General features: G+C 44.6%; 1 protein-coding gene across 1 annotated transcript in view; it reads right to left on the bottom strand.

Moving 5' to 3' along the window:
* LOC311229255 (inactive dipeptidyl peptidase 10-like) overlaps positions 1 to 22,931 on the bottom strand; it is a gene marked incomplete at both ends in the record, with an annotated part of 310,035 nt that overhangs the window by 279,295 nt on the left and 7,809 nt on the right. The window contains one exon of the mRNA XM_084315322.1: positions 14,752 to 14,857. Coding sequence (XP_084171448.1) covers positions 14,752 to 14,857 — 106 coding nt within the window. The remainder of the gene's footprint in view (positions 1 to 14,751; positions 14,858 to 22,931) is intronic.

Genomic DNA, 22,931 nt, shown 5'->3' with positions numbered 1-22,931 from the left:
AGAGGCATGACCATGAACGAGTTGCGTGCAAATGGAATATGGATCTTAGGCTGTGGAAATGTGGTCTCCTCACACATTTACAAGTGTGTAAGATTTAGGAGATACAGAAGAACTACAGAGGTCCAACAAATGGCAGATTTGCCAGAAGAGAGAACAGAGACATCGCCTCCTTTTACCTACTGTGGTATTGATTGTTTCGGCCCCTTCATTGTAAAGGAAGGAAGAAGGGAATTGAAACGATACGGATTGTTGTTTACCTGCTTGTGCTCCAGAGCAGTACATATAGAGACACTAGAGGACATGACAACAGACGCCTTCATGAATGCACTTCGAACCTTCGTAGCCATCAGAGGTCCTGTACGACAACTAAGATGCGACCGGGGAACACATTTCATGGGTGCTAAGAGAGAGCTTTCTGAGTTGCTCAAAGGAATGGATCAAGAACGCCAACGAGCATTCGGTTGTGAATTTGTAGCGAATATCCCATCAGCAAGCCATATGGGTGGAGTTTGGGAGCGCCAAATTCGAACGGTCCGAAGTATCCTGACTGCCATGCTTGACAAGTCCGCAAGCAGACTCGACACTACAACTCTGAGGACATTTCTTTATGAAACAATGGCCATAATCAATAGCAGACCACTAAGTGTTGAACATCTTCATGATCCTACCGGTCCAGAACCTCTCACTCCCAACCATATATTAACCATGAAATCATCAATTATTCTACCCCCTCCTGGACAGTTCTGCAAAGAAGACCTTTATTTGCGCAAAAGGTGGAAAAGAGTGCAGTTCTTAGCCAATGAGTTTTGGCAAAGATGGCAGCGAGAATACCTGCTCAACCTCCAACAACGACAGAAATGGCAAAGAACGTCACGAAATTCTCAAGTAGATGACATTGTGATTCTACAAGATGACAGCTCACCAAGAAACAAATGGAAGCTCGCCAGGGTTGTGGAAGCTCACCCTAGTGCAGATGGAATGGTGCGAAAGCTGAAGTTACTAGTCACTGACACTACACTTGATAAGGGCAAACCACTCACCAGATCAGTTCACCTTGAAAGGCCTATTCACAAGGTAGTTACCTTACTTGAGGCCAACTAAGTCACATACTTAGGTTCACATTCATTGAACATTTTATTTTGGTGCTTTAATATTTTCGTTTGAAAGAAATCCCACATTCAGAACTAATGAGTGATTTGGTGGGAGTGTAAGTGCTGCTGCATAACTATTCTATATTTTATAGTTCATTGATTAATGATTTATTTCTTATTTTCAAGCATAAAGTAATAATTAGATAAATAATGTGGTACATAAATAATTTGTTGTAAAAAGCTAAATTCATTGGTCAAAAGTTAAAACGTGATAGGCACAAGGTCACGAGCGTCACATTTAACCGGAAATGTCTACCTCATGTGGCAAGTGTTCAATAGACAGAGAGAGCAGGTGCGCTCTGATGGACAGTCGAGCAAGACTATACGCTGCTCGACCGGTTTAGTTTGATATCTATGGACGTCTAGCGCTTGTAGCAGACGGTCAAAACAAAGGTATTCCATAGGACAAGAATTCAAGAAACTCTTTTCCTGACAAGCGGCCAACGAGGTATTATATTTCTTTGAGTAAATGCATTTTGATGCGCCGTTGTATTATTGTAACCGTTGCAATTGTATTGTAACTATTGCCTTTGTACTGTGTCTGTGTTCATCCAATAAATATAGTTTTCACGGCGTGAGAGGGACGAGGATGGTGATGAGCCCAAGACAATAAACGCCTGTTTCAAAAAGAACCGACCTGTGTCCGTGTATCGTTGGGGAGAGAGCTACAGTGCATGATAGCAGAAGACCGTAAGACGTTTTAAAATTGTCTTTAAATTTCAGATATTGATTGAAGAAGTGTGTTTTTAGTGTTGATAAAAATCTGCTGGCGTGGCGTAATTTTGGTATCCATTTTGGCAAACAATCATGCCTGCGACTCCGCCCACTCAGACCATATCTAAGCGCAGGCAGCCGAGGCGATGGCACACAGAAACATCAAACAGTTTTTATGGAGGCTCTGCATTACACCGAATCCTTCAACTATTTTCTAACTGAATACAACATTTGATTTGTTATGCTAATGAATTAGCTATTTAACTAGCTAATTTAATTAACTAACTTTTCACTTGTGGTTATTGACATGATGCGTGGATTAATCAGAATCAGTTGATGCTCATTAGTTAATCAACTCAACTATTGTAACCAACTAAATCATAAATATGTCACTCAGGAGGTAGAGTGGTTGTCTTGTAATCAGACGGTTCCTGGCTCGATTCTGGCTCCTCTTGGCAGCATGTCCTTGAGCAAGACACTTAACCCCTAACTGCTCTCAATAAGCAGGTCGGCACCTTGCATGGTTGCCTCCGCCGTCAGTGTGTGAATCTGTGAGTCAATGTGAAGTATACGTTGTAAATCGCTTTGGATAAAATCCCTATATACATACCATCCATAGGAGTTCTAACAAGTGTAAATATATCTAATATAATATAATAATTAACAAGTGTAAAGATATCTAATTATAATCTAATAATTAACAAGTCTAAATATATCTTATATAATCTAATAAATAATAAGTGTAAATATATATATAATATAATATAATAATTAACATGTGTAAAGATATCTAATATAATCTAATAATTAACATGTGTAAAGATATCTAATATAATCTAATAATTAACATGTTTAAAGATATCTAATATAATATAATAATTAACAGTGTCAGTGGTTGCAGTGTCTTCTCAGTCTATTTATAGGCAGGGCAACACAGAGACAACACACCCTGCTCCCAATTCCTCCTCCTGGGTGAACTGGACATTGAGGAAGACAGGTGTGTAGACTATCCGTCCTGCTGGCTGTAAAATAACCTTTTATATAATTGAACAAACAGAAGTGACAGACTCATTAAATGTGGTGAGATGGACCAGCCTATCAAATAACTGCATGCTGCCTCCTATCATTTTGAAATGGTTCACAATTTTTTTTGCGTCACAATCTATGGACATCATAATATCATTTATTTTAAATATGTTAAATTGAATGAATTAAAACAATACATTTCAATAGATGTATATATTACGCCATGTGGATGTAACATATAAAGTGTGGTATCACGTGAGAATAAAATATCCATTCTTTCACATTTGGACCCACAGAGTAGAATAGTCCTATAATGATGCTATGGGTGATACAGGGAGGTCATATCATTGCCACTGGAACTCTACCGTTTGTCCTTCTTTGAAGTTTGGACTTTTCTCAGCCACACAAAATTGTCAGTATGCTTTGCCTCGGTGCAAGAGCTGATTTGATTGGCCATAACTGAAGCCACAACCCCACCTGCGAATCACGTTTTCCTCCTACTCCAACGCGTTTGACAAGTGTGCTTCGTTGCGCCAAGGATGCGCTTGTATCTCCGGTCACCAAATGACCAAAATAAGTTTGACACACCCACGTGCAACAGTGTCCTGAGCCTGCATCTGCATCTGCATCTGCCTGCATCTGTTCTTGCATCTAGATTCACAAAATTAGGCCCCGTAAATCTATGAAATGTAACTATGGTCAATAGTCTACTTGGGGGGTCTCTAAAATACTGACGATAAATGTAATTTTTGCCATGCATTTCTATTTTTCAAAATGTTCTCTATTGTCATCATCGTGTATAATGTGTCAAATTTGGCTATTTTGATGTATGACTCATAATTGCTCAGTAATTCGGCGTAATAGATAGTGATACTGTATGTGCGTCTTCATCATGCATGCAAACCTGTGTGGCGTGGACTATGTGTGGTTCTGTAACGTTACTCATACCTACAGTCAGGGCCGCCTCAGGGGGTGTGCGAGCAGTGCGGTCGCACAGGGCCTCGCGGGAAGGGGGGCCTCGCAAAAAAAAAATTAAAAAAAATTAAAAAAAATATTTTTTATTTATTATTTTTTGCGAGGCCCCCCTTCCCGCGAGGCCCTTTTTCATCACAGACCTAAAATCTAGTTTTGCTTATATGCTTATATATTTCACATTAGACACGTTCCTAGCTCTGAGGCTCTGCAGGCAGCAGAATTGGTTTCAATGAGGGGAGGGGTTACAGCCAGGTAAGGTAGCGTCTGTTGAGTTCATTGTGTGTGTCTGTGTGCGTGCCGGGGGACTCACGCTCACGGCAATGAATCGGCTCTTATGAACGAGTCGCTCATGACCGACCCATCACTAGCGTCTAACTATTTCGCGCATGCAGCATTGGAGCCTAGGTTATGCCAGCCAGGATGAAAGGACATCGTTCGGCAGATTGACTGAAGATGAAAGTTGTTGCATGTTAGACAGTTCAGTCAGGCTAGCCATTAGCTACGTTATAATATTAAGTGTGGTTCAGTCGGGATATAGCCATGATGATGTCGGCTAGTAGCTAGCTTAGCTAAAGGCTAACTAGCGTTAGCTAACCTAGAGACAGCGCGTGCAGCATTGTTATGCCAAGATGAAGAAGATGGTCGTTCGGCAGATGAACTTCGTCAACTCCACGCGGTTGTCTCCATCCTCTTGGATGTTTGGTGAGTTTTTAATGCACTCTATTCTATTCCCACCATGGATATCTCTCTCTCTCTCTCTCTCTGGAGCCAAACTGGCCGACTAGCTGTTGTAGTACTAGTAGCTAACGGTGTGTGGCCTGGTGTCAGCACCTGTATTGCTTTTCTCATGTTGTACAGTTTTTCAGTGGTAGCCGCATAGCTTGCTTCTGCGTTAGCTAATGGTTAGCGATAGCCGGGTTGAGCTAACTGTTAACCAGTTAGCTGTTTAGCTACGACGTTAGCTGCCGGCTGCGCTCGGCTGGGAACGTTAGTTTGATGCTATCAGTTAGCCTAGAGTTAGCTGTTAGCTTGTGCTACGACCATTGACATTAGCCGTGAGAATAGCAGGGGGTTATGGCACTCTGACTACGACATCATCTTTGACAGAAGATGTAGTCGGGCCTGCACCATGACAAGGCTCCGGCCATAGCTTCTTTTTGTCCCGCCAGCGAGAGGCCTTTCGTCAACGTGGAGACCTGTGTTGCGGCCTTTCGCCCTGCGTTGCTCGTGCAGGTAAGATGTCATGACATTACCCCACTCTTCCTTCCTTCCCCTCCCGAATGTTTTGTTAATAACGATGTTTTTTTCCAGGCAAAACATATGTTACTTCACAACATTTGGAGATACGACATGTGCTGTGTGTGAATTGTCTTGGTCGTTTGTGTAGCTTGGGTAGCGTTGGGCCGTTGGCCAAAGCTGTGTGTGGCCTGGTGTCAGTACCTGGCTAGCCTATTTAGCTGAATGCTGTTTAGCTGTTTTCTCTGGTATAGACCCTCTTCTCTTTGGATTTAAGTGTTGATCTTTGTCCTTTTGGATCTATGTATATTCATGTTGCCTTTGTGAAGTTATCTTTTCCTTCTGTTTTGTTCTTCCATTAAAAGTTGAATATCCTTTTAGGTGCTCATCTTTGCTTATCTCTCTCATACATGCTCTCTCTCTAACACACACACACGACAAACACACATGCTCTCTCTCTCTCTTTCTAACACACACAGTCTGCCTATGGCGGCCTTTCTCGATGGCTAGGCTGTGCTCGCTGAGTCTACCTAGTCAAGGATCTTCAGTCACAGTGCTCAGGTATTCTGCCACTGTGTACTCTCTGTTTAGGGCCAAATAGCATTTCAATTTCTTTCCAATCTCTCTCTCTCTCTCTCTCTCTCTCTCTCTCTCTCTCTCTCTCTCTCTCTCTCTCTCTCTCTCTCTCTCTCTCTCTCTATCTCTCTCTCTCTCTCTCTCTCTCTCTCTCTCTCTCTCTCTCTCTCTCTCTCTCTCTCTCTCTCTCTCTCTCTCTCTCTGTGAAAATCGGTAAAGAATTGAGCAATCTATGGTTATTTAAATAGTACATGCACCATAGACATTAATGTTATCAGTAGCTGAGCTGCCTGGGGGCAAGATGGCCGCCCTACGACGACGTCGCTCTCCATTGGCCGGCAGCGCGGGTAAGCTATCTAGTGTTCTATATATATCTATGGTGAGTGCATCCAACTTCCTGTGTCCCCATGTGGAAGGCACCCGATTCATGAAGACACATGCTGCTAATGGGCAGTCCCTAGTTCTCTGCTCCCACTTTTTAAAAGAAATGGTGGCTTGTTTGCTTGTCAACTTTTCTACTTTTTCCCCCTACTTTTCTCTCTTCTTCTACATGAAGTTGATCCTAAAATATATTTCTGACAAAAACATTTGTGGTAAGGTTGATAATGATATTGCTGGATTGTGAGTCATATTTGATCCGCAACGTTTGAACAGTAGGATCTGAAGGACTAAGTCCAATGGCACAGCATTTCTATGTAAATACCACATTGTTTTGGGGGTGCTCTAGTTCAGGGGTTCCCAAACTTTTCAGGCCGGGGCCCAGAAAATAAGGCGTCAGAGAGCCGCGGCCAAATGCACATCGTCTGGCTTTTTTTTTTATTTTTTTTGTCAGACGACCGATTTTTTAAGCCAAATATCACTTCAATCCTATTAAGTTAGTTCAAGTTAGTTATTCATTTATATGTGCTATTTATGAGAGGGCTAACTTGTTGCAAAATAATAATGATAATAATAATAGCCTCATTAAAATACTATTGTTGCTTCGGTTGTTTTCAGCGTTTTATGTGCATAATCTGTTATTTAGTTTGAAATGTTCGTTGAAATAAGTAGATTTTTCGTTTTTGTTTATTTATTAAGTTAATATAAAACCATATAGTCACATTTTAGAATACAATAGAATAGAATTTTAGAATACAACTAGAAACACTGTCCTGGCCTGCTTCTAAGTTCAGTGGCCTGACAAAAAAAAAAAAAAAAAAAAAAAAAAAAAAAAATTATTTTATTTTTATTTCTTTTAAATCATCTCGCGGCCCATCCGTGGCTGCTCGCGGCCCACCTTTGGGTCGCGACCCCGACTTTGGGAACCACTGCTCTAGTTGATTGATTGATTGAAAACTGTATTACATTACATTTACATTTTACATTTAGTCATTTAGCTGACGCTTTTATCCAAAGCGACTTACAAGTTCTGTACGACAAGCCATCAGGAAGGGCACAACTCTATCAGCTGAGTAACAATGTTCATCAAAGTGTTGAGTGCTACAGTGTAGGTTAGTTTATTAGGACAAGTGCATGACAGTATGGTTAGTTAGGGTTAGATTTTTTTTTTTTTTTTTTTTCAGATAATGGTTGAAGAAGTGCGTCTTTAGTCGACGGCGAAAGATTGGACGTGTTTCGGCTGTCCTAACTGGGGTGGGTAGTTCATTCCACCATTGTGGGGCAAGGACTGAGAATAGGCGACTTCTCTTTGATGACCCTCCCGGAGCTTGGATAGGAGTAGGTCTGAGGCGGCCAGAAGATGCAGAGCGTAGGGGTCTTGAGGGTGTGTAGTTAGAGACCATTGACCGGAGGTAGGCGGGAGCAGTTCCCTTTGCCGCACGGTATGCTAGGTCGAGGGCCTTGAAGCGGATTCGTGCAGCAATGGGGAGCCAGTGCAGGTCCCTAAGAAGTGGGGTGACATGGGCCGACTTCGGTAGGTTTGAGATCAGGCGGGCCGCTGCGTTCTGAATGAGTTGAAGAGGCTTAGTGGCAGTGGCCGGGAGGCCAGCGAGCAGTGCGTTGCACTAGTCGAGGCGGGAGATGACTGTTGTATTAACAGATTGCAGAATGGGTACAATACAGTACGGCTCAATACAAACAATTGTTAAGAGGATGCAGACCAGAAAAAGACTTGTGTCTTGTTTACATCATGGTCCCCCATTTTCAATTCATCATATAGTAGCTGAAAGTACTTAGTATGCCCTTTAACCTTGAGGTGTATTTTAATCTGTTTCTATGAAGAAGTATAACTTATACATGTTAATACAAGTACTATAATGTAAATACAGTTACTTTAAGGTGAAACACTGAGTTCTGTGAGGATAGGAATGTGAGAATAAGAGCAATCATTTACACAGGCCGTAAAAGTGGCACAACAGCCAGGAGTGTGTTGTAACAACCTGGGAGAGGACAGGGAAATAATACTGTCCTGTTATAAATGATCAGATAAGACAAGTATTTTGTAAAACAGCTGGCCACCTGGTCCTTGGTCAGAATCAAATAGCCTCATATGTCATCTCGATGACAGGTGAGTCTAAAAGGGAGTAAGACCTAATTGTTTGACTATCAGAACAGCTGTCTGGTAAAGACTAAAACGGTCAAAGGAAGCTCTTGAGCCATGTCAGAAGAGGTAGGTTAACCTAGGTTATGTGACATAGTGGCTCCGCTCAGCGTCACTCATGCACTATCCTCGCATATGTGCACGCGCACTGAATAAAATTCCACAATGTACCTTTATCCCAGTATTCGTCTGACCACACCCCTCGTTAGCTTACCTTCATAAGCAGGTGTGTGGTCACCTGCTCTCCTCCTTTCTCGCTTTCACCACAAGGAAGTGCCTTCGGTAGTACCCCACTTGATGTGATGTGATAGTAGGAGAAGAGTTGGAAAACAAGAGATACGTTGACATCATATCTTTATTTTCTCTCTCACTATTTTCGCGAAAATACGGCGATATTGTCTTCGTCACTGGAGTGTCTGGAAGATGGTGATCGTTCTAAAAACCTCCACCGGTTTTCGTATTGGGAGAACGCCGCTGCATGCCTCCCAACTGCAGTTCCTTGCTGTGGCTGGTTGCGGTAAAACCTTTCAGGACACAGCTGGACTGTAGGACGCGCCGCTGTTGTGAGAAGCGGTGGGTTCCAGGTTGGTGAGTAATGTTTTGCTTGCAAGCTCCACTTGTCTGTTAGTGCTATGGGGGCTAGCTGACAATGTTTACGAACACCGGCCCCAGATTAGGGTCCTTTGTTCAGCCTCTTAGGCAACAGCGGAGGACCTTGGTCTGAAGCCCATTATAGCAACTAGTGGGCCATGACCAGTAACTGGTGATCCCAGGATCTCTGGATGCGTGGGTACTTCTCTGTCACCGTATAGGCCCCGTCTCTCATATGCAAATGAGAGTTTACCCTAAACGAGGAAATGTGAGCATGGATGTTCATTATCGGAAAATCCATGTTAAAGTCAGCTACAGCCCAGGTGGGATTTGTGCTGGCGCCGCCGGATGTTGGTAAACTCACCGTTGTAAAACTGTGTTAACATCTTGTTTCTCTTCTCTCTTAAAAGGTGAGGAGGGTTTCAGAACGGCGGCCTGTCTGAGTGTGACTTGTTGTATCGTTGTGTACGAGTTCCGGTGGTAGCTAATTAGCTTGCGTGCTAGTTGTGGCCTACTGTGTTAGCCAGTCAGCTGTTAGCTGCGGCGCTAGCTCGCTGTGTTTACCAAGCCTGTTGTGCTAGGCTAGGTAACGTTAGCTTGCTGCTATCGGCCGAGAGCGGCCGTTGGCTTAATGCTACACTGTTGAACGTGCTGTGACTATAACATGTTTTAATCACTCTTGACTACGACGTCATCTTTGACAGAGGATGTCCGTCGAACCTGCCCGGAGCCAGGCCAGCGAGGACTGCGTCAACAAGGAGCACCGTAGCGGCAGGTTGGAGCAGCGAGCTGCCCGTGTCGTCAAACACAGGAGGCTGTGTTTACTTCGGTGCCATGTTAGAGACTGCAATTCGGTTGATCTGCGCTCCCGGTAGGCAAGGTTCTGACCAGACCTTGAACACTTCTTCTTGCTTTCCCTTCTAAATGTTTTGTAAATAACGATGTTTTCCAAAACGAGTGTTGCTGCACTACATTTAGGATACGACGCAAGTTATGTGTGAATTGTCTTGTCACTGGTCTCCATGCAAATCGGGTTATTGTTACAGATGTGAAAATGATCTGGTTTGTTGTGTTGAGACACATTGTGTGTTCATGTATCGTGTACTCACAACTAAGGGGGTTAAACTAACCTATAAAGCTATGCTTAGTGACATATGAGTAAAGAATGATTATTTTCTCAGCCTGTAATGACAATGAACAGTGTGTTCACATATTAACAGGTTTACCTGTTTAACTGGCCGTATTAAGGGTAAAGTAGGAGGGTTGTGTTTCCCCCCGGTTCCCTGGGGACTTCTTCATCCTCCTTTCAGACATGTTGTTACACTATAATGTGTCACTGTGTGGTAGGGATACGATGTAACCCTTGGCTTAGTTGTTGGGGTTGTGCTAACCGCTTGAGAAACTTTATTTTCCTAAAGAAAAGATTGTTTGGTCACTTTTTCGTGTGTGCTTAGCAAGGCCTGTGGCCGATATTAATCGAGAATTGTGTATTCTCTCATTATGAAAAACGGCGTTCCTCTGTAGAGTGTTTTTGCCATTTTTTGTAGGTGATAATGGGTTGTGTGTGTTGTGTGACCTACAACTGGGTTGGACTGGCCACAGAAGCACATGTGTAAGTCTGGTACCGGGGCTCTTGGAGGGCCCTCTCTATTCTGTGTTTTTTCCTTAGTAAAAATCAGATAGCAGGTTAGCACATGCGCTGTGTGAAGCTGTTAGACGCTTCATGGAGCTGACTATGACTGCGTCATACTCTTTTTGTCATTACATCGTATCATGGGTGTGGGGTCGTAAAGGGATGAACTGGTAACCTTTCCTCCCCCTTTTTTCTGTTGGTCAGGGGTAAACACACCTGTCCTTCAAGGTTCCTGTCACGTTGCGGTTCGGCACGTTACGGGGTGAGGGGGGCGGGGGGGGGGGGGGGGGAGTTTCCTGGTCCCACGCCCTGGAATATTGGGCGTGTGCCCCGCAGAAATTCCCCCGCCATAGAGTACGTCACTGTGCGCGTCTCTGTTGGTAGGACTTCCGTGTGCTGTTCAGGTCCATATGATGGATCTGTTTCGGGGGGTGGTCAGGGCTCCTCCTCACGAAGCTCCTATTCGGGCCTTCTGTGAGTTGGGACTCTCTTTCCATGTGAGGGAGCCTCCTCAGAGTACAGAGCCTCCTCCTCAGATTGTCAAGGTGAGTGGAACCTCAAGAAGGAGTCCTACTCTATTGTGTGTGTATTCGATTCAATTCGATTATTGAGTGTGTATGGGTTCAGTGCCTCCTCCCCGGAGAGCCCTAAAACCAAACTTTTACATGGCTCAAGGTGCAATATATTCTTTTCAATCTGTACAGCTCGCGTGGGAAGTCTCTCAGGGGATTTCCGTCTCCTCCCTATGGGAGGGTGGTGGGATGTAAAAATATGAAAACATTTTACCCCCGGCTGTGTAGACTGGGATACATACTGTTGGTGCTTCCTTCTTTTCTATTGAGAAGAGTTGGAGTTAGGGAGCATCACACCCCTCTTGTCGTTCCCCTGGGCGCCTTGGGGATTCAATGACAGGTCTAAATAGCCTGTTCATTGATGTGGTTGTGTCCCGACGCACGTATAGTGCTAGCTCGGGGTGTTCTGTAATCAGGCGACTGACTGGCACGCCTTGGTTGCTTGGGGTTAAAACAGCGTTTTTATAAAGCAACTGGGATGGAGGTTTTCCTCTTCCGACGACCTGTTTTGGTTGTCGACGGATTCTCGTTCATATCTGGGGGATGATGACGGAATGGATCTGAACATATGTAGAGGGGTCTCACGCCCTGGGGGTGGGCCACCGGGCGCGGTTCGCACCGAACGTCTGGGTGGCGCCTTTTTTTCATGTTTAAGATCAACACGCATATCTGCCCCTTCTCCTGGAGTAGGCATGTCGGCGTGGTTAGGGCACGGGACTGGTTCTGGTCACGCTGGTCCGGATCAGTTAAACCCATTGTCCGCCGGGGATGCAGATCTGCTGTTCTGGTACCCTGAGGGACTTCGGCTTTTTCAGGGGGAAAATGCCAGGTCGGTCCGGGTGTCACAGGGTTAAGCGCTATGGAGACCCTGGTTGGGTACATTTGTACTCTGCACTGTCGTAATGGCTTACGGCCATGCCAACCTGTACACGCTCAATCTCGTCAGATCTCGGCCGCTACGCAGGTTGGTCCTGGTTAGTACTTGGTTGGGAGACCGCCTGGGAATACCAAGTACGGTGTGCTTGGGGCTGGTTCTCCATTCTTTTCGCTCCTCTCTCACGCATGGCGAAGAGGGGCCTGTTGGGGTGGTCTTTGACCTCCTCTGGTGATCCTGTGCTTCCCGTATCGCCGGGCCCCGTCCGAAGTAATGTTTCGTCGACCCGTAGGCCTGGGTTAACCCTTTTTTGAAAACTGAAACACTTGTACTGCGGTATAGCCGGTGTATACCCGCAGGTGTGTTTTGGAGTTTTTTTCTTGAGGGGTTATAGGAACAACCACCGCATTGGGTAACACCAAGGTGGTTGATTCCCTGGTGTGTTGGAGCAGTGTCAACTCCCGGGTTACCCGGTTGAGGGTGCCCCTGCACGTTCATGACGTCTGCCAATCGTGTCAGCCTTCACTGCCTCAACCCCTCTGGGTGGGGGTTTTCTAAATGGAGGCTTGGTCATGCAACAACGCCAGCATACGCCCCTTCCGCCGGGGCGTCTGTGTTCGGCTGTCCCCTCTGGCGCCTGTCTCGTCCGCAGTCTCCAGGCTCGGGTTAACAGCCTGTTGCCTGGTTTTTCCCCGGTGCGCTGCCTGCTTCCGTTGGTTAACCTTTTTTGTGTGCTTACGGCCATGCTGACTGCCTGTTCTGCAGGGTCAGTGTGCCAGGCGGTGTACTATTGGGGGGACAGGGCCCGCTCGGCTGAGGGGCCTTTGTCCGAATACGCTGGCGATGTGGGGGGCGGGGTCACTAAGTGCCCACCTGGTGGGTCTTGATGCTGGCATCATGGACTTCTCCGGGCCCCCGTTCCAGGGGGTCCAGTCCCTTTGGTGGGTCTGGGCCTTCCTTCGCGCTCCGCTGCTACGGCCTTGCCACGGGGTTGACCCCGTGATTCTGGGGGCAGTAACGAGGTTGTTCCCTCCATTCGTTCCCGGGTGGCATGCGGGTCGTGCGTGTGTGTAGTCGTGGGGTCAGGCCAAGGTCTACTCACCCTGTGCGTTGAGTTGCTTGAGTGCCTCTTCGCACGGTCGGGTCCGTCGCCCTCCCGGGAACCTCCAATAGGGGGGTGCCCTCCATTAGGGGGGGTCGGGGGGGCTCGGCCCTCCCTGTTCTGATGGTTGTGGGGGGCCTTCAGCGGGGTGTATTTGTCGGCCGGTGGCTCCCGCTCGGCCTCCCTTGTGCATGAGTGACGCCGAGCGGAGCCACTATGTCACAGAACAATAGGTTATAACTATAACCATGTTCTGTTAATAGTGGTGACGCTCGGCGTCCGACGCCGCTGCAGCCCTTGTTCTCACTTGTGGTGAACGCTTGGGAAGGAGAGCAGGTGACCACACACCTGCTTATGAAGGTAAGCTAACAAGGGGTGTGGTCAGACGAATACTGGGATAAAGGTACATTGTGGAATTTTATTCAGTGCGCGTGCACAAATGCGAGGATAGTGCATGAGTGACGCCGAGCGTCACCACTATTAACAGAACATGGTTATAGTTATAACCTATTGTTAACCTAGTTATTATGTAAATAAGTTAGAGGACGGACTCAGTTCTGATTTGACAATATCCAGAATAGTATACACCCACTTAGAATGAGTTGACGAATGAGAGGAATTAGTGGATGGGTTTAGATTTAGTTTATAAACAATAACTCAGAGATACTGAGAGATAGATAGATATACTGATATACAGACATGCAGATATGTATGTGTGTTAGTTACTGATGGAAGACAGAGGATCACTACTTAACTTGTAATTTGCTCCTTGGCTACAACGGTGGTCAATAATTTTCGCCATCAGCGGTGATTGGTCAGTTCAGGACCATTCACAACCGGGTGTGATCACTCATCCGAACGGCTTGTCAAATGACGCTCGCCGGATATTTCGCCTTGTAACTCGAGACCCGAAGCACGCAATAGGTCGAGTGTGGTGACAAAAGAAAGGTGGAAAATTAAACTTTCAAACAATGTATTGGTTGCATGGCAAAAAATGCAGCCCGGAGCCGGCAGACGAGCGCAAAATGCTGCGACGTGCACAGGTCCTGGGACGCCGAACGTTAACAGGTTAAATAACACACCACAATAACTGTAGAGTAGATAGATCTGTAGGCATAATAATTCAGACAAAAATGTAAAAAACGTTTATTTCAGTGTGTTCACACCTCCGTAACTCTATGACAATAGCACTCAGAGTGTTTCCTTTCATAAGAAGCCAGACTTGTGCATCTGCTACAATAGCGTCCAATTTACTCGACAGGCGTTTTATCCAAAATTTGGACCCGGTAGAGGCTAAGAAGTTAAAATAGGGTCAAAAGAATTGACAAAAATATTCTCCAAAGCTTAACCCTTTCACTGCCGCACTACCAAACGGTCAATCCTTTCACTGTGACAATACGACAGCAGGTTAACCCTTTCACTGCCACACTACAGAAGGTTAACCCTTTACTATCACACTACCGACGGTTACCGTCGGTAGTGTGATAGTAAAGGGTTAACCTTCTGTAGTGTGGCAGTGAAAGGGTTAAGAAAAGTTTGACGGACACCTTCAAAACAATTACCCAGCCTTCTAACGCTATGACCACATTTACCCATGAATCCTGTTGGAACCCTGGGGAAACTGAGATGATCCATCCGACCATAATGTTTTGAGAACTACAGTACCTATGTTCAGCTCTCCTATACAAGTCACACCCACATTTATTATGATTTAAAAATAAATGTCCACGACGTGTGTGAATACATCGCTAATGAGCCTCACCTTTTGAGAGGAGAATGATGGATAGTCCAATGAACGACAGCACCACCACAATGACCAGCAGAGAGATGGCAATCCCCTTCCAGTTCCTGTCTCCAAAATCTATCTCCTACAGAAAGAACAGAGGAAGAAGAACGTGGTCAGTGATCATAAAGGTAGATGATGGGCCTGTAGGTATTTTTACTGGTTGTTTAGCAGGGCTGCATGCATGGTGTCCTCTTTAAGGTCGCTTTCACACAGGGGCTGTTTGGTCCGGACTTTCGGACCAGAATTCGATAGTGCGGTTTTCGGGTTTGTGTGAATGCGTGTCGAACTCGGTTCGCGGACCAAACAGGCAAACTCTGGTCCGCGGACCAAACAGGCAAACTCTGGTCCGCCTGCGAAAACGTCGGTCTCGGTTCGGCTTCATCGAACCAATACGCGAACCAAAATCTATCTATCGACTATCTATCTATCTATCTATCTATCTATCTATCTATCTATCTATCTATCTATCTATCTATCTATCTATCTATCTATCTATCTATCTATCTATCTATCTATCTATCTCTATTCTATCTATCTATCTATCTATTCTATCTATCTATCTATCTATCTATCTATCTATCTATCTATCTATCTATCTATCTATCGATCTATCTATCTATCTATCTATCTATCTATCTATCTATCTATCTATCTATCTATCTATCTATCTATCTATCTATCTATCTATCTCTCTCTCTCTCTCTCTCTCTTCTCTCTCTCTCTCTCTCTCTCTCTCTCATCTCTCTCTCTCTCTCTCTCTCTCTCATCTCTCTCCTCTTCTCTCTCTCTCTCTCTCTCTCGTTCTCTCTCTCTCTCTCTCTCTCTCTCTCTCTCTCTCTCTATCTATATATCTAACTGTGCATCTTGGGAAGAAGGAAGAAAAAAACGCGGCTTATTGTATTATTAATAAAACAGCTACTTGTGGGCACTCATAAAAACACCGTGGTCTACAAGTTGTTTAGCGAGAGGATGGTGGTAATGTGCTTCAATAGAACAATGGATCAATGCCATGTCAAAACTCGCCTCCGCTCCGCTGATCTGGAGGACTCGCAGTCCACACACAGACACACACACTGCGCGCGCGCACGCGCGCACACACGGGCTCGCAGCCACACACATTTCCACTGTCCAATAGACAAGCGCCCTTTTCGACTGCGTGACATTGTTCAGAAGGTTCGGTCCGCCTCACATATTTCTATGTGAACGCAGGCGAAACAAATGAAGAATGCAACAATGTTGCAACTTCACCCCCAGAACCGCACAGAGTCCACCAAAACTATATGTGAAAGCGACCTAAGAAGCACTATAGATAACATGCTTATGTAGACTAATCATTTAAAAAGTAATAGAATAGAATAAAATAATAAAAGTATTGCTTTACCCCCAAATACACGTTTTATTTCAAGTTCAAGTTTCAAGTTTGTTTTTTATTTGTCCACAATAAAATACATGTACTTTACGGTGAAATGCTTGGTTCTGTATGAGCCCCCGAGAGTGTGCTTCATACAAGAGTGTGCTTCATACAAGAAGATTGTCATATTTATGAATAATAAAAAAATATTGGCAGGTCCAAGATTATTGTTATTGTTTACATGTTGCATGCATGTATCCCCTCTGTCATAATCTGAACTATCTGGACACAGACAATACTCTGCCACCCTCTGGCGCTCTGTTTGCGGTACTGCAGGAGTGCCTACTCTGGAGATTATTGAATGTGTGTATTAATGTGTTCCCCTTGTATTTGTTATCGGTCCTGTGTGCTCCCCAGTATGTTCAGATGTCTGCCTATTAGTCTAGTGGTCCTTGTATTCATTTTGTATATGTGTCCCTATTATCCCTGTTATTGTTAGTGTCTAGTCTTGTCCCCTCTGTGTATTCATGTTCCCTGTGTGTATCCATATTCATGTTCCTCTCTTCCCCAGCTGTTACTGTTTAGTAATCAGTGTGATTAGTCCTCCTATATATTCTGTGCTGTCCTGTTACTTCCCTGTCGGTTTGTAAACGTATCTTGTGTCGTCCGTTGTTGTCAGAACATTATTATACCATTGTGGTTGTGATTCAGCACCCTTCCGTGTTGTCTCTAATTCGTACCCTTTGTTTATATAATTATTATCTGCCAGCTTAGGCTGTGGTACTCGTCTTTATTGTTTTGTTGTTGTAGTTGTACTCCAAAGAAGTGAAGTAAAGCCTCTTCTCAACTACACCCCGCTTGTGTCCTGCCTCTCTCTCATTCCTGTATTGCGCCTGGGTCCACCCACCAACAACCAGATTCTTACACCCTCCCTACATCCCATTTCCCCACGTGAAATGCACCTGATTGGTTAACCATGCTGCTAGTTGAGACACGCTGACATGCTGGTGATCTAGTCTAGTGGGACATCTAGTGGCTCAATGTTATCTATACGCAGGGGTTCCAAAGTGGGGGGGGGGCGCCAGATGATTTAAAAAAAAAAAGTATAATAATAAATAAATGTGTATGCAGTCAGGCCACTGAACTTAGAAGCAGGCCAGGCCAGTGTTTCTAGTTGCAGCAGCGCAATAGTTGGGGAACAACCAGGAGATCACTGCAACTCACACAAGTTTGATCTCAAGTGACTACCTGGTAAAATAAAGGTTAAATCAAATACAAATCTCTCTCTCTCTCTCTCTCTCTCTCTCTCTCTCTCTCTCTCTCTCTCTCGTCTCTCTCTCTCTCTCTCTCTCTCTCTCTCTCTCTCTCTCTCTCTCTCTGGCCCCTGTAAATATCCTAACCCAACCCCCTCCAATGTACAGTCATTTACCTAGTATGGTTTTGTCAATAGTCCAATGTACAATTTTGTTTGTTTGTACAGAGTCTCCCCCCCCCTCAATGTACAGTTTTGCTTGTTTATACAGTGTGCCCCCCCCCCCCCCCCCAACCACCTCCAATGTAAATTACCCAGTATGGTTGTCAATATCCCAGTGTACCCAACCCCCCCCACACAACCTCCTCCAATGTACAGTTTCTACGTCAAATGTATATACTCCCTTTTCTTGACTCCTTCTGTATCACAAACAGTACTGTATTTGCAAATCTGGTATGTCATAAATGTATAGATGTAGCAGTACTGACTATCTGTATGTCATGTATGTCATATATGTCCTGATGAATTGAAAATGGGGGACCCTGGTGTAAACAAGACGAAAGTCTTTCTCTGGTCTGCATCCCCTTAACAATTGTGTGTATTGAGCTGTACTGTATTGTACCCATTCTGCAATCTGTTAATAAAGTTTTCAATCAATCAATCAATCTCTCTCTCTCTCTCTCTCTCTTGCTCTCACACACACACAAAGGGAGCCGCATGTGATTGGTGGAGGGGGGACCCCTTACAAAAAACTGTTGTTGCTAATCATTGACACATGCTAGCCTGTAATAACCCCCCTAGAAAAATCTACTTTGCATTTGATATATTGCAAATATATGCCATCACACACACTGGCATTTAAAGGGTTAGAATTATAAAATGAATATGCTGGTGTTATGATCAGGGCTGAAGTTGAATAAAATATTGTATTTTTTTCAATCTGACATTACAAAAAAACAGAAAGTGTTGTTGCTAATCATACATATGCTAGCCTGTTTTTTAACAATAATTTGTGATGCCATCACAAACACTGGCATTTAAAGGGTAAAAAAAAATAAAAAATACAAAAAAATTCCTGACTTCCGGTTCCGGGTCGAGGATGTAGAAGTCGCTTCCTGCCACGTTGTTACTCACTTTTTTTATATTTAGTTTTAAAAGCCTCTTTTTATACTCTCAACTCGGTTAAACCTTTTTGTATACATCCCCTTATGTTTCCTACTAACATTTTTGGCTGAAATAACTACAATGGCAACGAAGATAACACCGAGAAATGAATCCAAGAAGGACGACGCTCCCGCTGATATAATCGCCATTGCTGGGCTAATTGAAGAGCTCAGGCAATCCTTAACCAACAACTTAACCAACGAAATCAGAGCGTCCGCTGCCTCGCTCGAAACCAAACTCGACAGCCTCTGGACGACGGTTAATGACCATGCCGAGCGCCTGACCTCTGTGGAAGATGGCTTGAATACTTGGACTGGCAGGGTGGACGAGCTAGAGGCTAGATGTACGGCTCTAGAAGAAAGCAATGATAAGCTAAAGTCTAAGCTAACCGACGTCGAGTCCCGTAGCCGCCGATCCAATATTCGCATATGACTGGATGAGTCCGTGTATAGCGACCAACCAAGCGATCTTTTTGCAAAGGTACTGGTTGATATTCTGGGGAAAGAGTTCCTTCCTACGCCACCCAAGTTGGATCGTTGTTATAGGGCCGGTGCCAAAACAACAACTAGCTCCAGGCCTAGAGCAGTTATTGCTCGTTTACATCATTATCGAATACAAGAAAAAATTATTCGGGAGGCACGGAAGAGGAGGGGAACGTTGGAATACGAAGGGAAACCAGTCCAAATCTTTGAAGACTACTGTCCTGAAGTCGTGGAGCAGCGTTCCCGCTACAGAGATGTCATGGGCCCACTCTACAAGCTAGGTCTCAAGCCGTCTCTTCAGTACCCTGCGAGGCTGTTCATCACGACCAAAGACGGCGCGAGAATACCGATTCCTTCGCCTGAGGACGCCGCTGCCTTCTTGAAGACCCAGGATGAAGAGGCTATGATACCGTCCTCACCATTCCGTAGTATGCGATAGTAGCCTGTTTTTGAGCCGTTAGCACTTCATTATGGCTAATACGCAGAGCGGCGTCATATTATTCTCTATATCTCCGTTTTTATAAATATGGTTAACTGTGTGACGTTGGGTATCGCCTAGATACTTTTTTTAAATGTTTCTCGACATCTGACATAAGGGGGGTTCGGTCGGTTCTGTTTTGTATAACTATTGCATGATGTTTTTATACATCCACTATATGCTGGGGAGATACTGTAAGCGCTAGCTTTGTTTAAATGATCTATGACTTTTATGCGTGTCACTTACGGCCCGTCATGACTTGGCTTAATACCTCCGTGGGACCGTGTAGCGTTTATTTTTATTTTTTAAATTCTGTGTGTGTGCACATATTTTTATTGGGCCTCAAGGATCTATCAACGTTTCAGATACGTTCTGCTAGCCACACACACGGCATATAGTCGCGTCCACGGCCAGCGTCATCATCTGCTGTTCATCTGTTGTTGACCTACTAGTAAGCTTAAAAGTCAGACGAACTGTTGCACAGCACCCTCTCCTGACACGGCAGTCTAATTGCACTATGACAATGCTACAAGGTTCTGTGACCTCTACTCTATGCGAATCATAGGAAACAACAGACTTCACAGCGGAGCATCGCCCTCCTCCGGCCTGGTGGACGCACTGCACACGCATGCAGTACACATGTAGAATGTTTCAACTGCCATGATTCTATCCATAGTGACATCATAGTGACATCACAGGAAACAACGGACTTCACAGCGGAGCATCGCCCTCCTCCGGCCTGGTGGACGTATTACACACGCATGCAATACACATAGGTAGTATAACCCCCCCCCCCCCCCCCCTTCTCTTGTAATAGTTCCAATTCTAGGTTTTTTTTTCTTCTTCTTGTTTAAACTTAGCCATGTTCTTATAAGGTCTAATGTGAATTTACTCTACGTTTTGAGGCATCTTTTTATAAAAAAATATTTGGAGTGTGGCAAGTAGCCACTGAGAGAATAATCTACTTATGGTAGGTTTGAGGGTTTTAGGCCCTATGGTAATATACATAGGGTTGTTGTGGTTGATATGCTCGGTCAGGGGATACCGGATAAGTATTTTGAAGGGGGGGAGGTGGGTGGGAATGGGGGATTGTGTGTGGATCTCCCTGAGTATTCATTTATAGTGGGTGCGGATTTTAATGCCATCTGGGATCCCTTGATTGATAAATCCTATCACACCACAACCAATGACCAGAGACAGGCCTCTACGGCCCTACAGGCCTGGTCCAAGGACACATGGGTAATTGATTTGTGGCGGTCGCTCAATCCAACTGCGCTAGATTTTTCCTTTTTCTCAGCAAGACACAAAACATTTTCTAGAATAGATTATGTTTTTGCGTCCCCTAGACTATTTGATAGCTTTGATGTTGAATTAGGGCCCATTGCATTGTCTATATGAATTGAAAATGGGGGACCCTGATGGAAACAAGACAAACGTCTTTCTCAGGTCTGCATCCCCTTAACAATTGTATGTATTGAGCCGTACTGTATTGTACCCATTCTGCAATCTGTTAAATAAAGTTTTCATTCATTCATTCAGACCACAAATATTTATTTCTAAAGGGTTCACTCAGTAGAATGACATCCCGGGCCCCTAGATGGCGCTTTAACTCGACACTGCTGAAGAACAAGGAATTCAACCTGCAATTTAAAGAAAAACTCATTGAATTCCTGCAGTTTAATGCTGGCTTGGTACAAGACCCCAGATTTTTATGGAACTCGGTTAAGGGTTTTATCAGGAGTAACACTACTCTCTTTGCCTCTAACCTCCGCAAGGAACGTCTCTCCAAATTGGTAGAACTGGAAGGGCTTCACTCCACGTTGTTTTCCTCTTTGCAGCGCAACTACTCTGGTCGACTGGAGTTTCAAATAAAAATGTTGAAAAATGAGATTAACTCCATTTTAAGACAACAATCTGAATTTCAAATGCACAGAACAAGACGAAATTATTACTTTCATGGCTCTAAACCTAGTCACCTACTAGCTATGAAGATACGGGCCAGTGAACAATTTGCGGATATCCCTGCCATCAAGGACCAACAGGGAGGTTACCACCGACCCCAAACAAATCAACAAGACTTTTCGTTCATTTTATTCAAACCTGTACAAGTCAGAAGTGATCTTCGATCATAATAAGCTGGAGGAATTTCTTGCTCAAATTAACTTACCACAACTCTCAGAGGATGACGCTAAATGGTTAGATGCACCTATTACACTAGAGGAACTTAGGGAGGCGATCGCTGACTTGCAAAGTGGTAAGGCCCCTGGCTGGGACGGTATTCCGCCCGAACTGTACCTCTCATTCTGGGATGTACTTGGACCCCTATTACTTGATATGATTTTACACTCAATCAAAGAGGGAAACTTTTCTAGGGATGTCAATATGGCACTCATATCTGTCCTACTTAAGAAATATAAGGACCCCACCGAATGCGGCAGCTATAGACCCTTAAGCCTCCTCGGAACTGATCTCACCCTGATCAGACAGGCTTCATAAGAGGCCGCCTGATCACGGATAATATTAGACGGTTACTGCATGTGATAGATGCCAGCAAGGATGCCGCGACCCCTACGGCTGTCATATCCTTAGACGCAATGAAGGCCTTTGACAGATTGGAGTGGTCTTATTTATGGGCAGTACTTAGAAGGATGGGGTTAGGTGAAGGGTTCATCCATATGATCAAAGTGCTATATACAGGTCCATCGGCCATGATTTTAACAGGTAAACTCTGCTCGCCACTCTTCCCTGTATCACGCTCGTCCAGACAGGGTTGTCCTCTTAGTCCCGGACTATTTGCTCTATCCCTCGAACATTTAGCTCAGTACATAAGACAATCCCAGACCATATCACCGATCTCGATTAAGGGCACACAGCATCACATCAGCTTATATGCAGATGATGTACTCTTGTTCATGCAGAACCCCGCCACCTCCCTACCTCATCTTCTCAAAGTAATAGATGATTTTGGCAGTCTATCGGGATTTAAGATCAACTGACCAAAATTGACCTTCCTTCCACTCAATGTGACTGCAAAGGCTACCATCCTCCCAGCAAATATACTTATGGTAGAACACTTTAAATGTCTTGGAGTTGAAATATTCCCCACTATAGGCCAGACGGTGAAGTATAATTACTCCGGCTTGCGAGACAGGATCACAGATGACTTCAGCAGGTGGTCAAAATAAAAAAAACTCATTACAGGCCCGAGCGTCAATAGTTAAGATGAATGTTTTGCCCAGAATTTACTTCATCAGCTCCATGTTGCCGTTAAACCCCCCCCCCCCCCCCCCCCCCTGCTGGTTACTGGCAAAATCTGCACTCTGCTGCATATAAATTCATTTGGAACAACAAACGCCCACGATTAAAAAGATCCACTGCACAGAGAAATAAAACCGACGGGGGTTTAGCCTTTCCAGACTTCAAATATTA

Source organism: Notolepis coatsorum (assembly GCF_963971535.1).
Source record: "Notolepis coatsorum genome assembly, chromosome: 5".
Lineage (NCBI taxonomy): Eukaryota > Metazoa > Chordata > Actinopteri > Aulopiformes > Paralepididae > Notolepis > Notolepis coatsorum.
The sequence above is the reverse complement of the archived record's forward strand: the minus strand, read 5'-3'. Positions and strand labels throughout refer to the sequence as shown.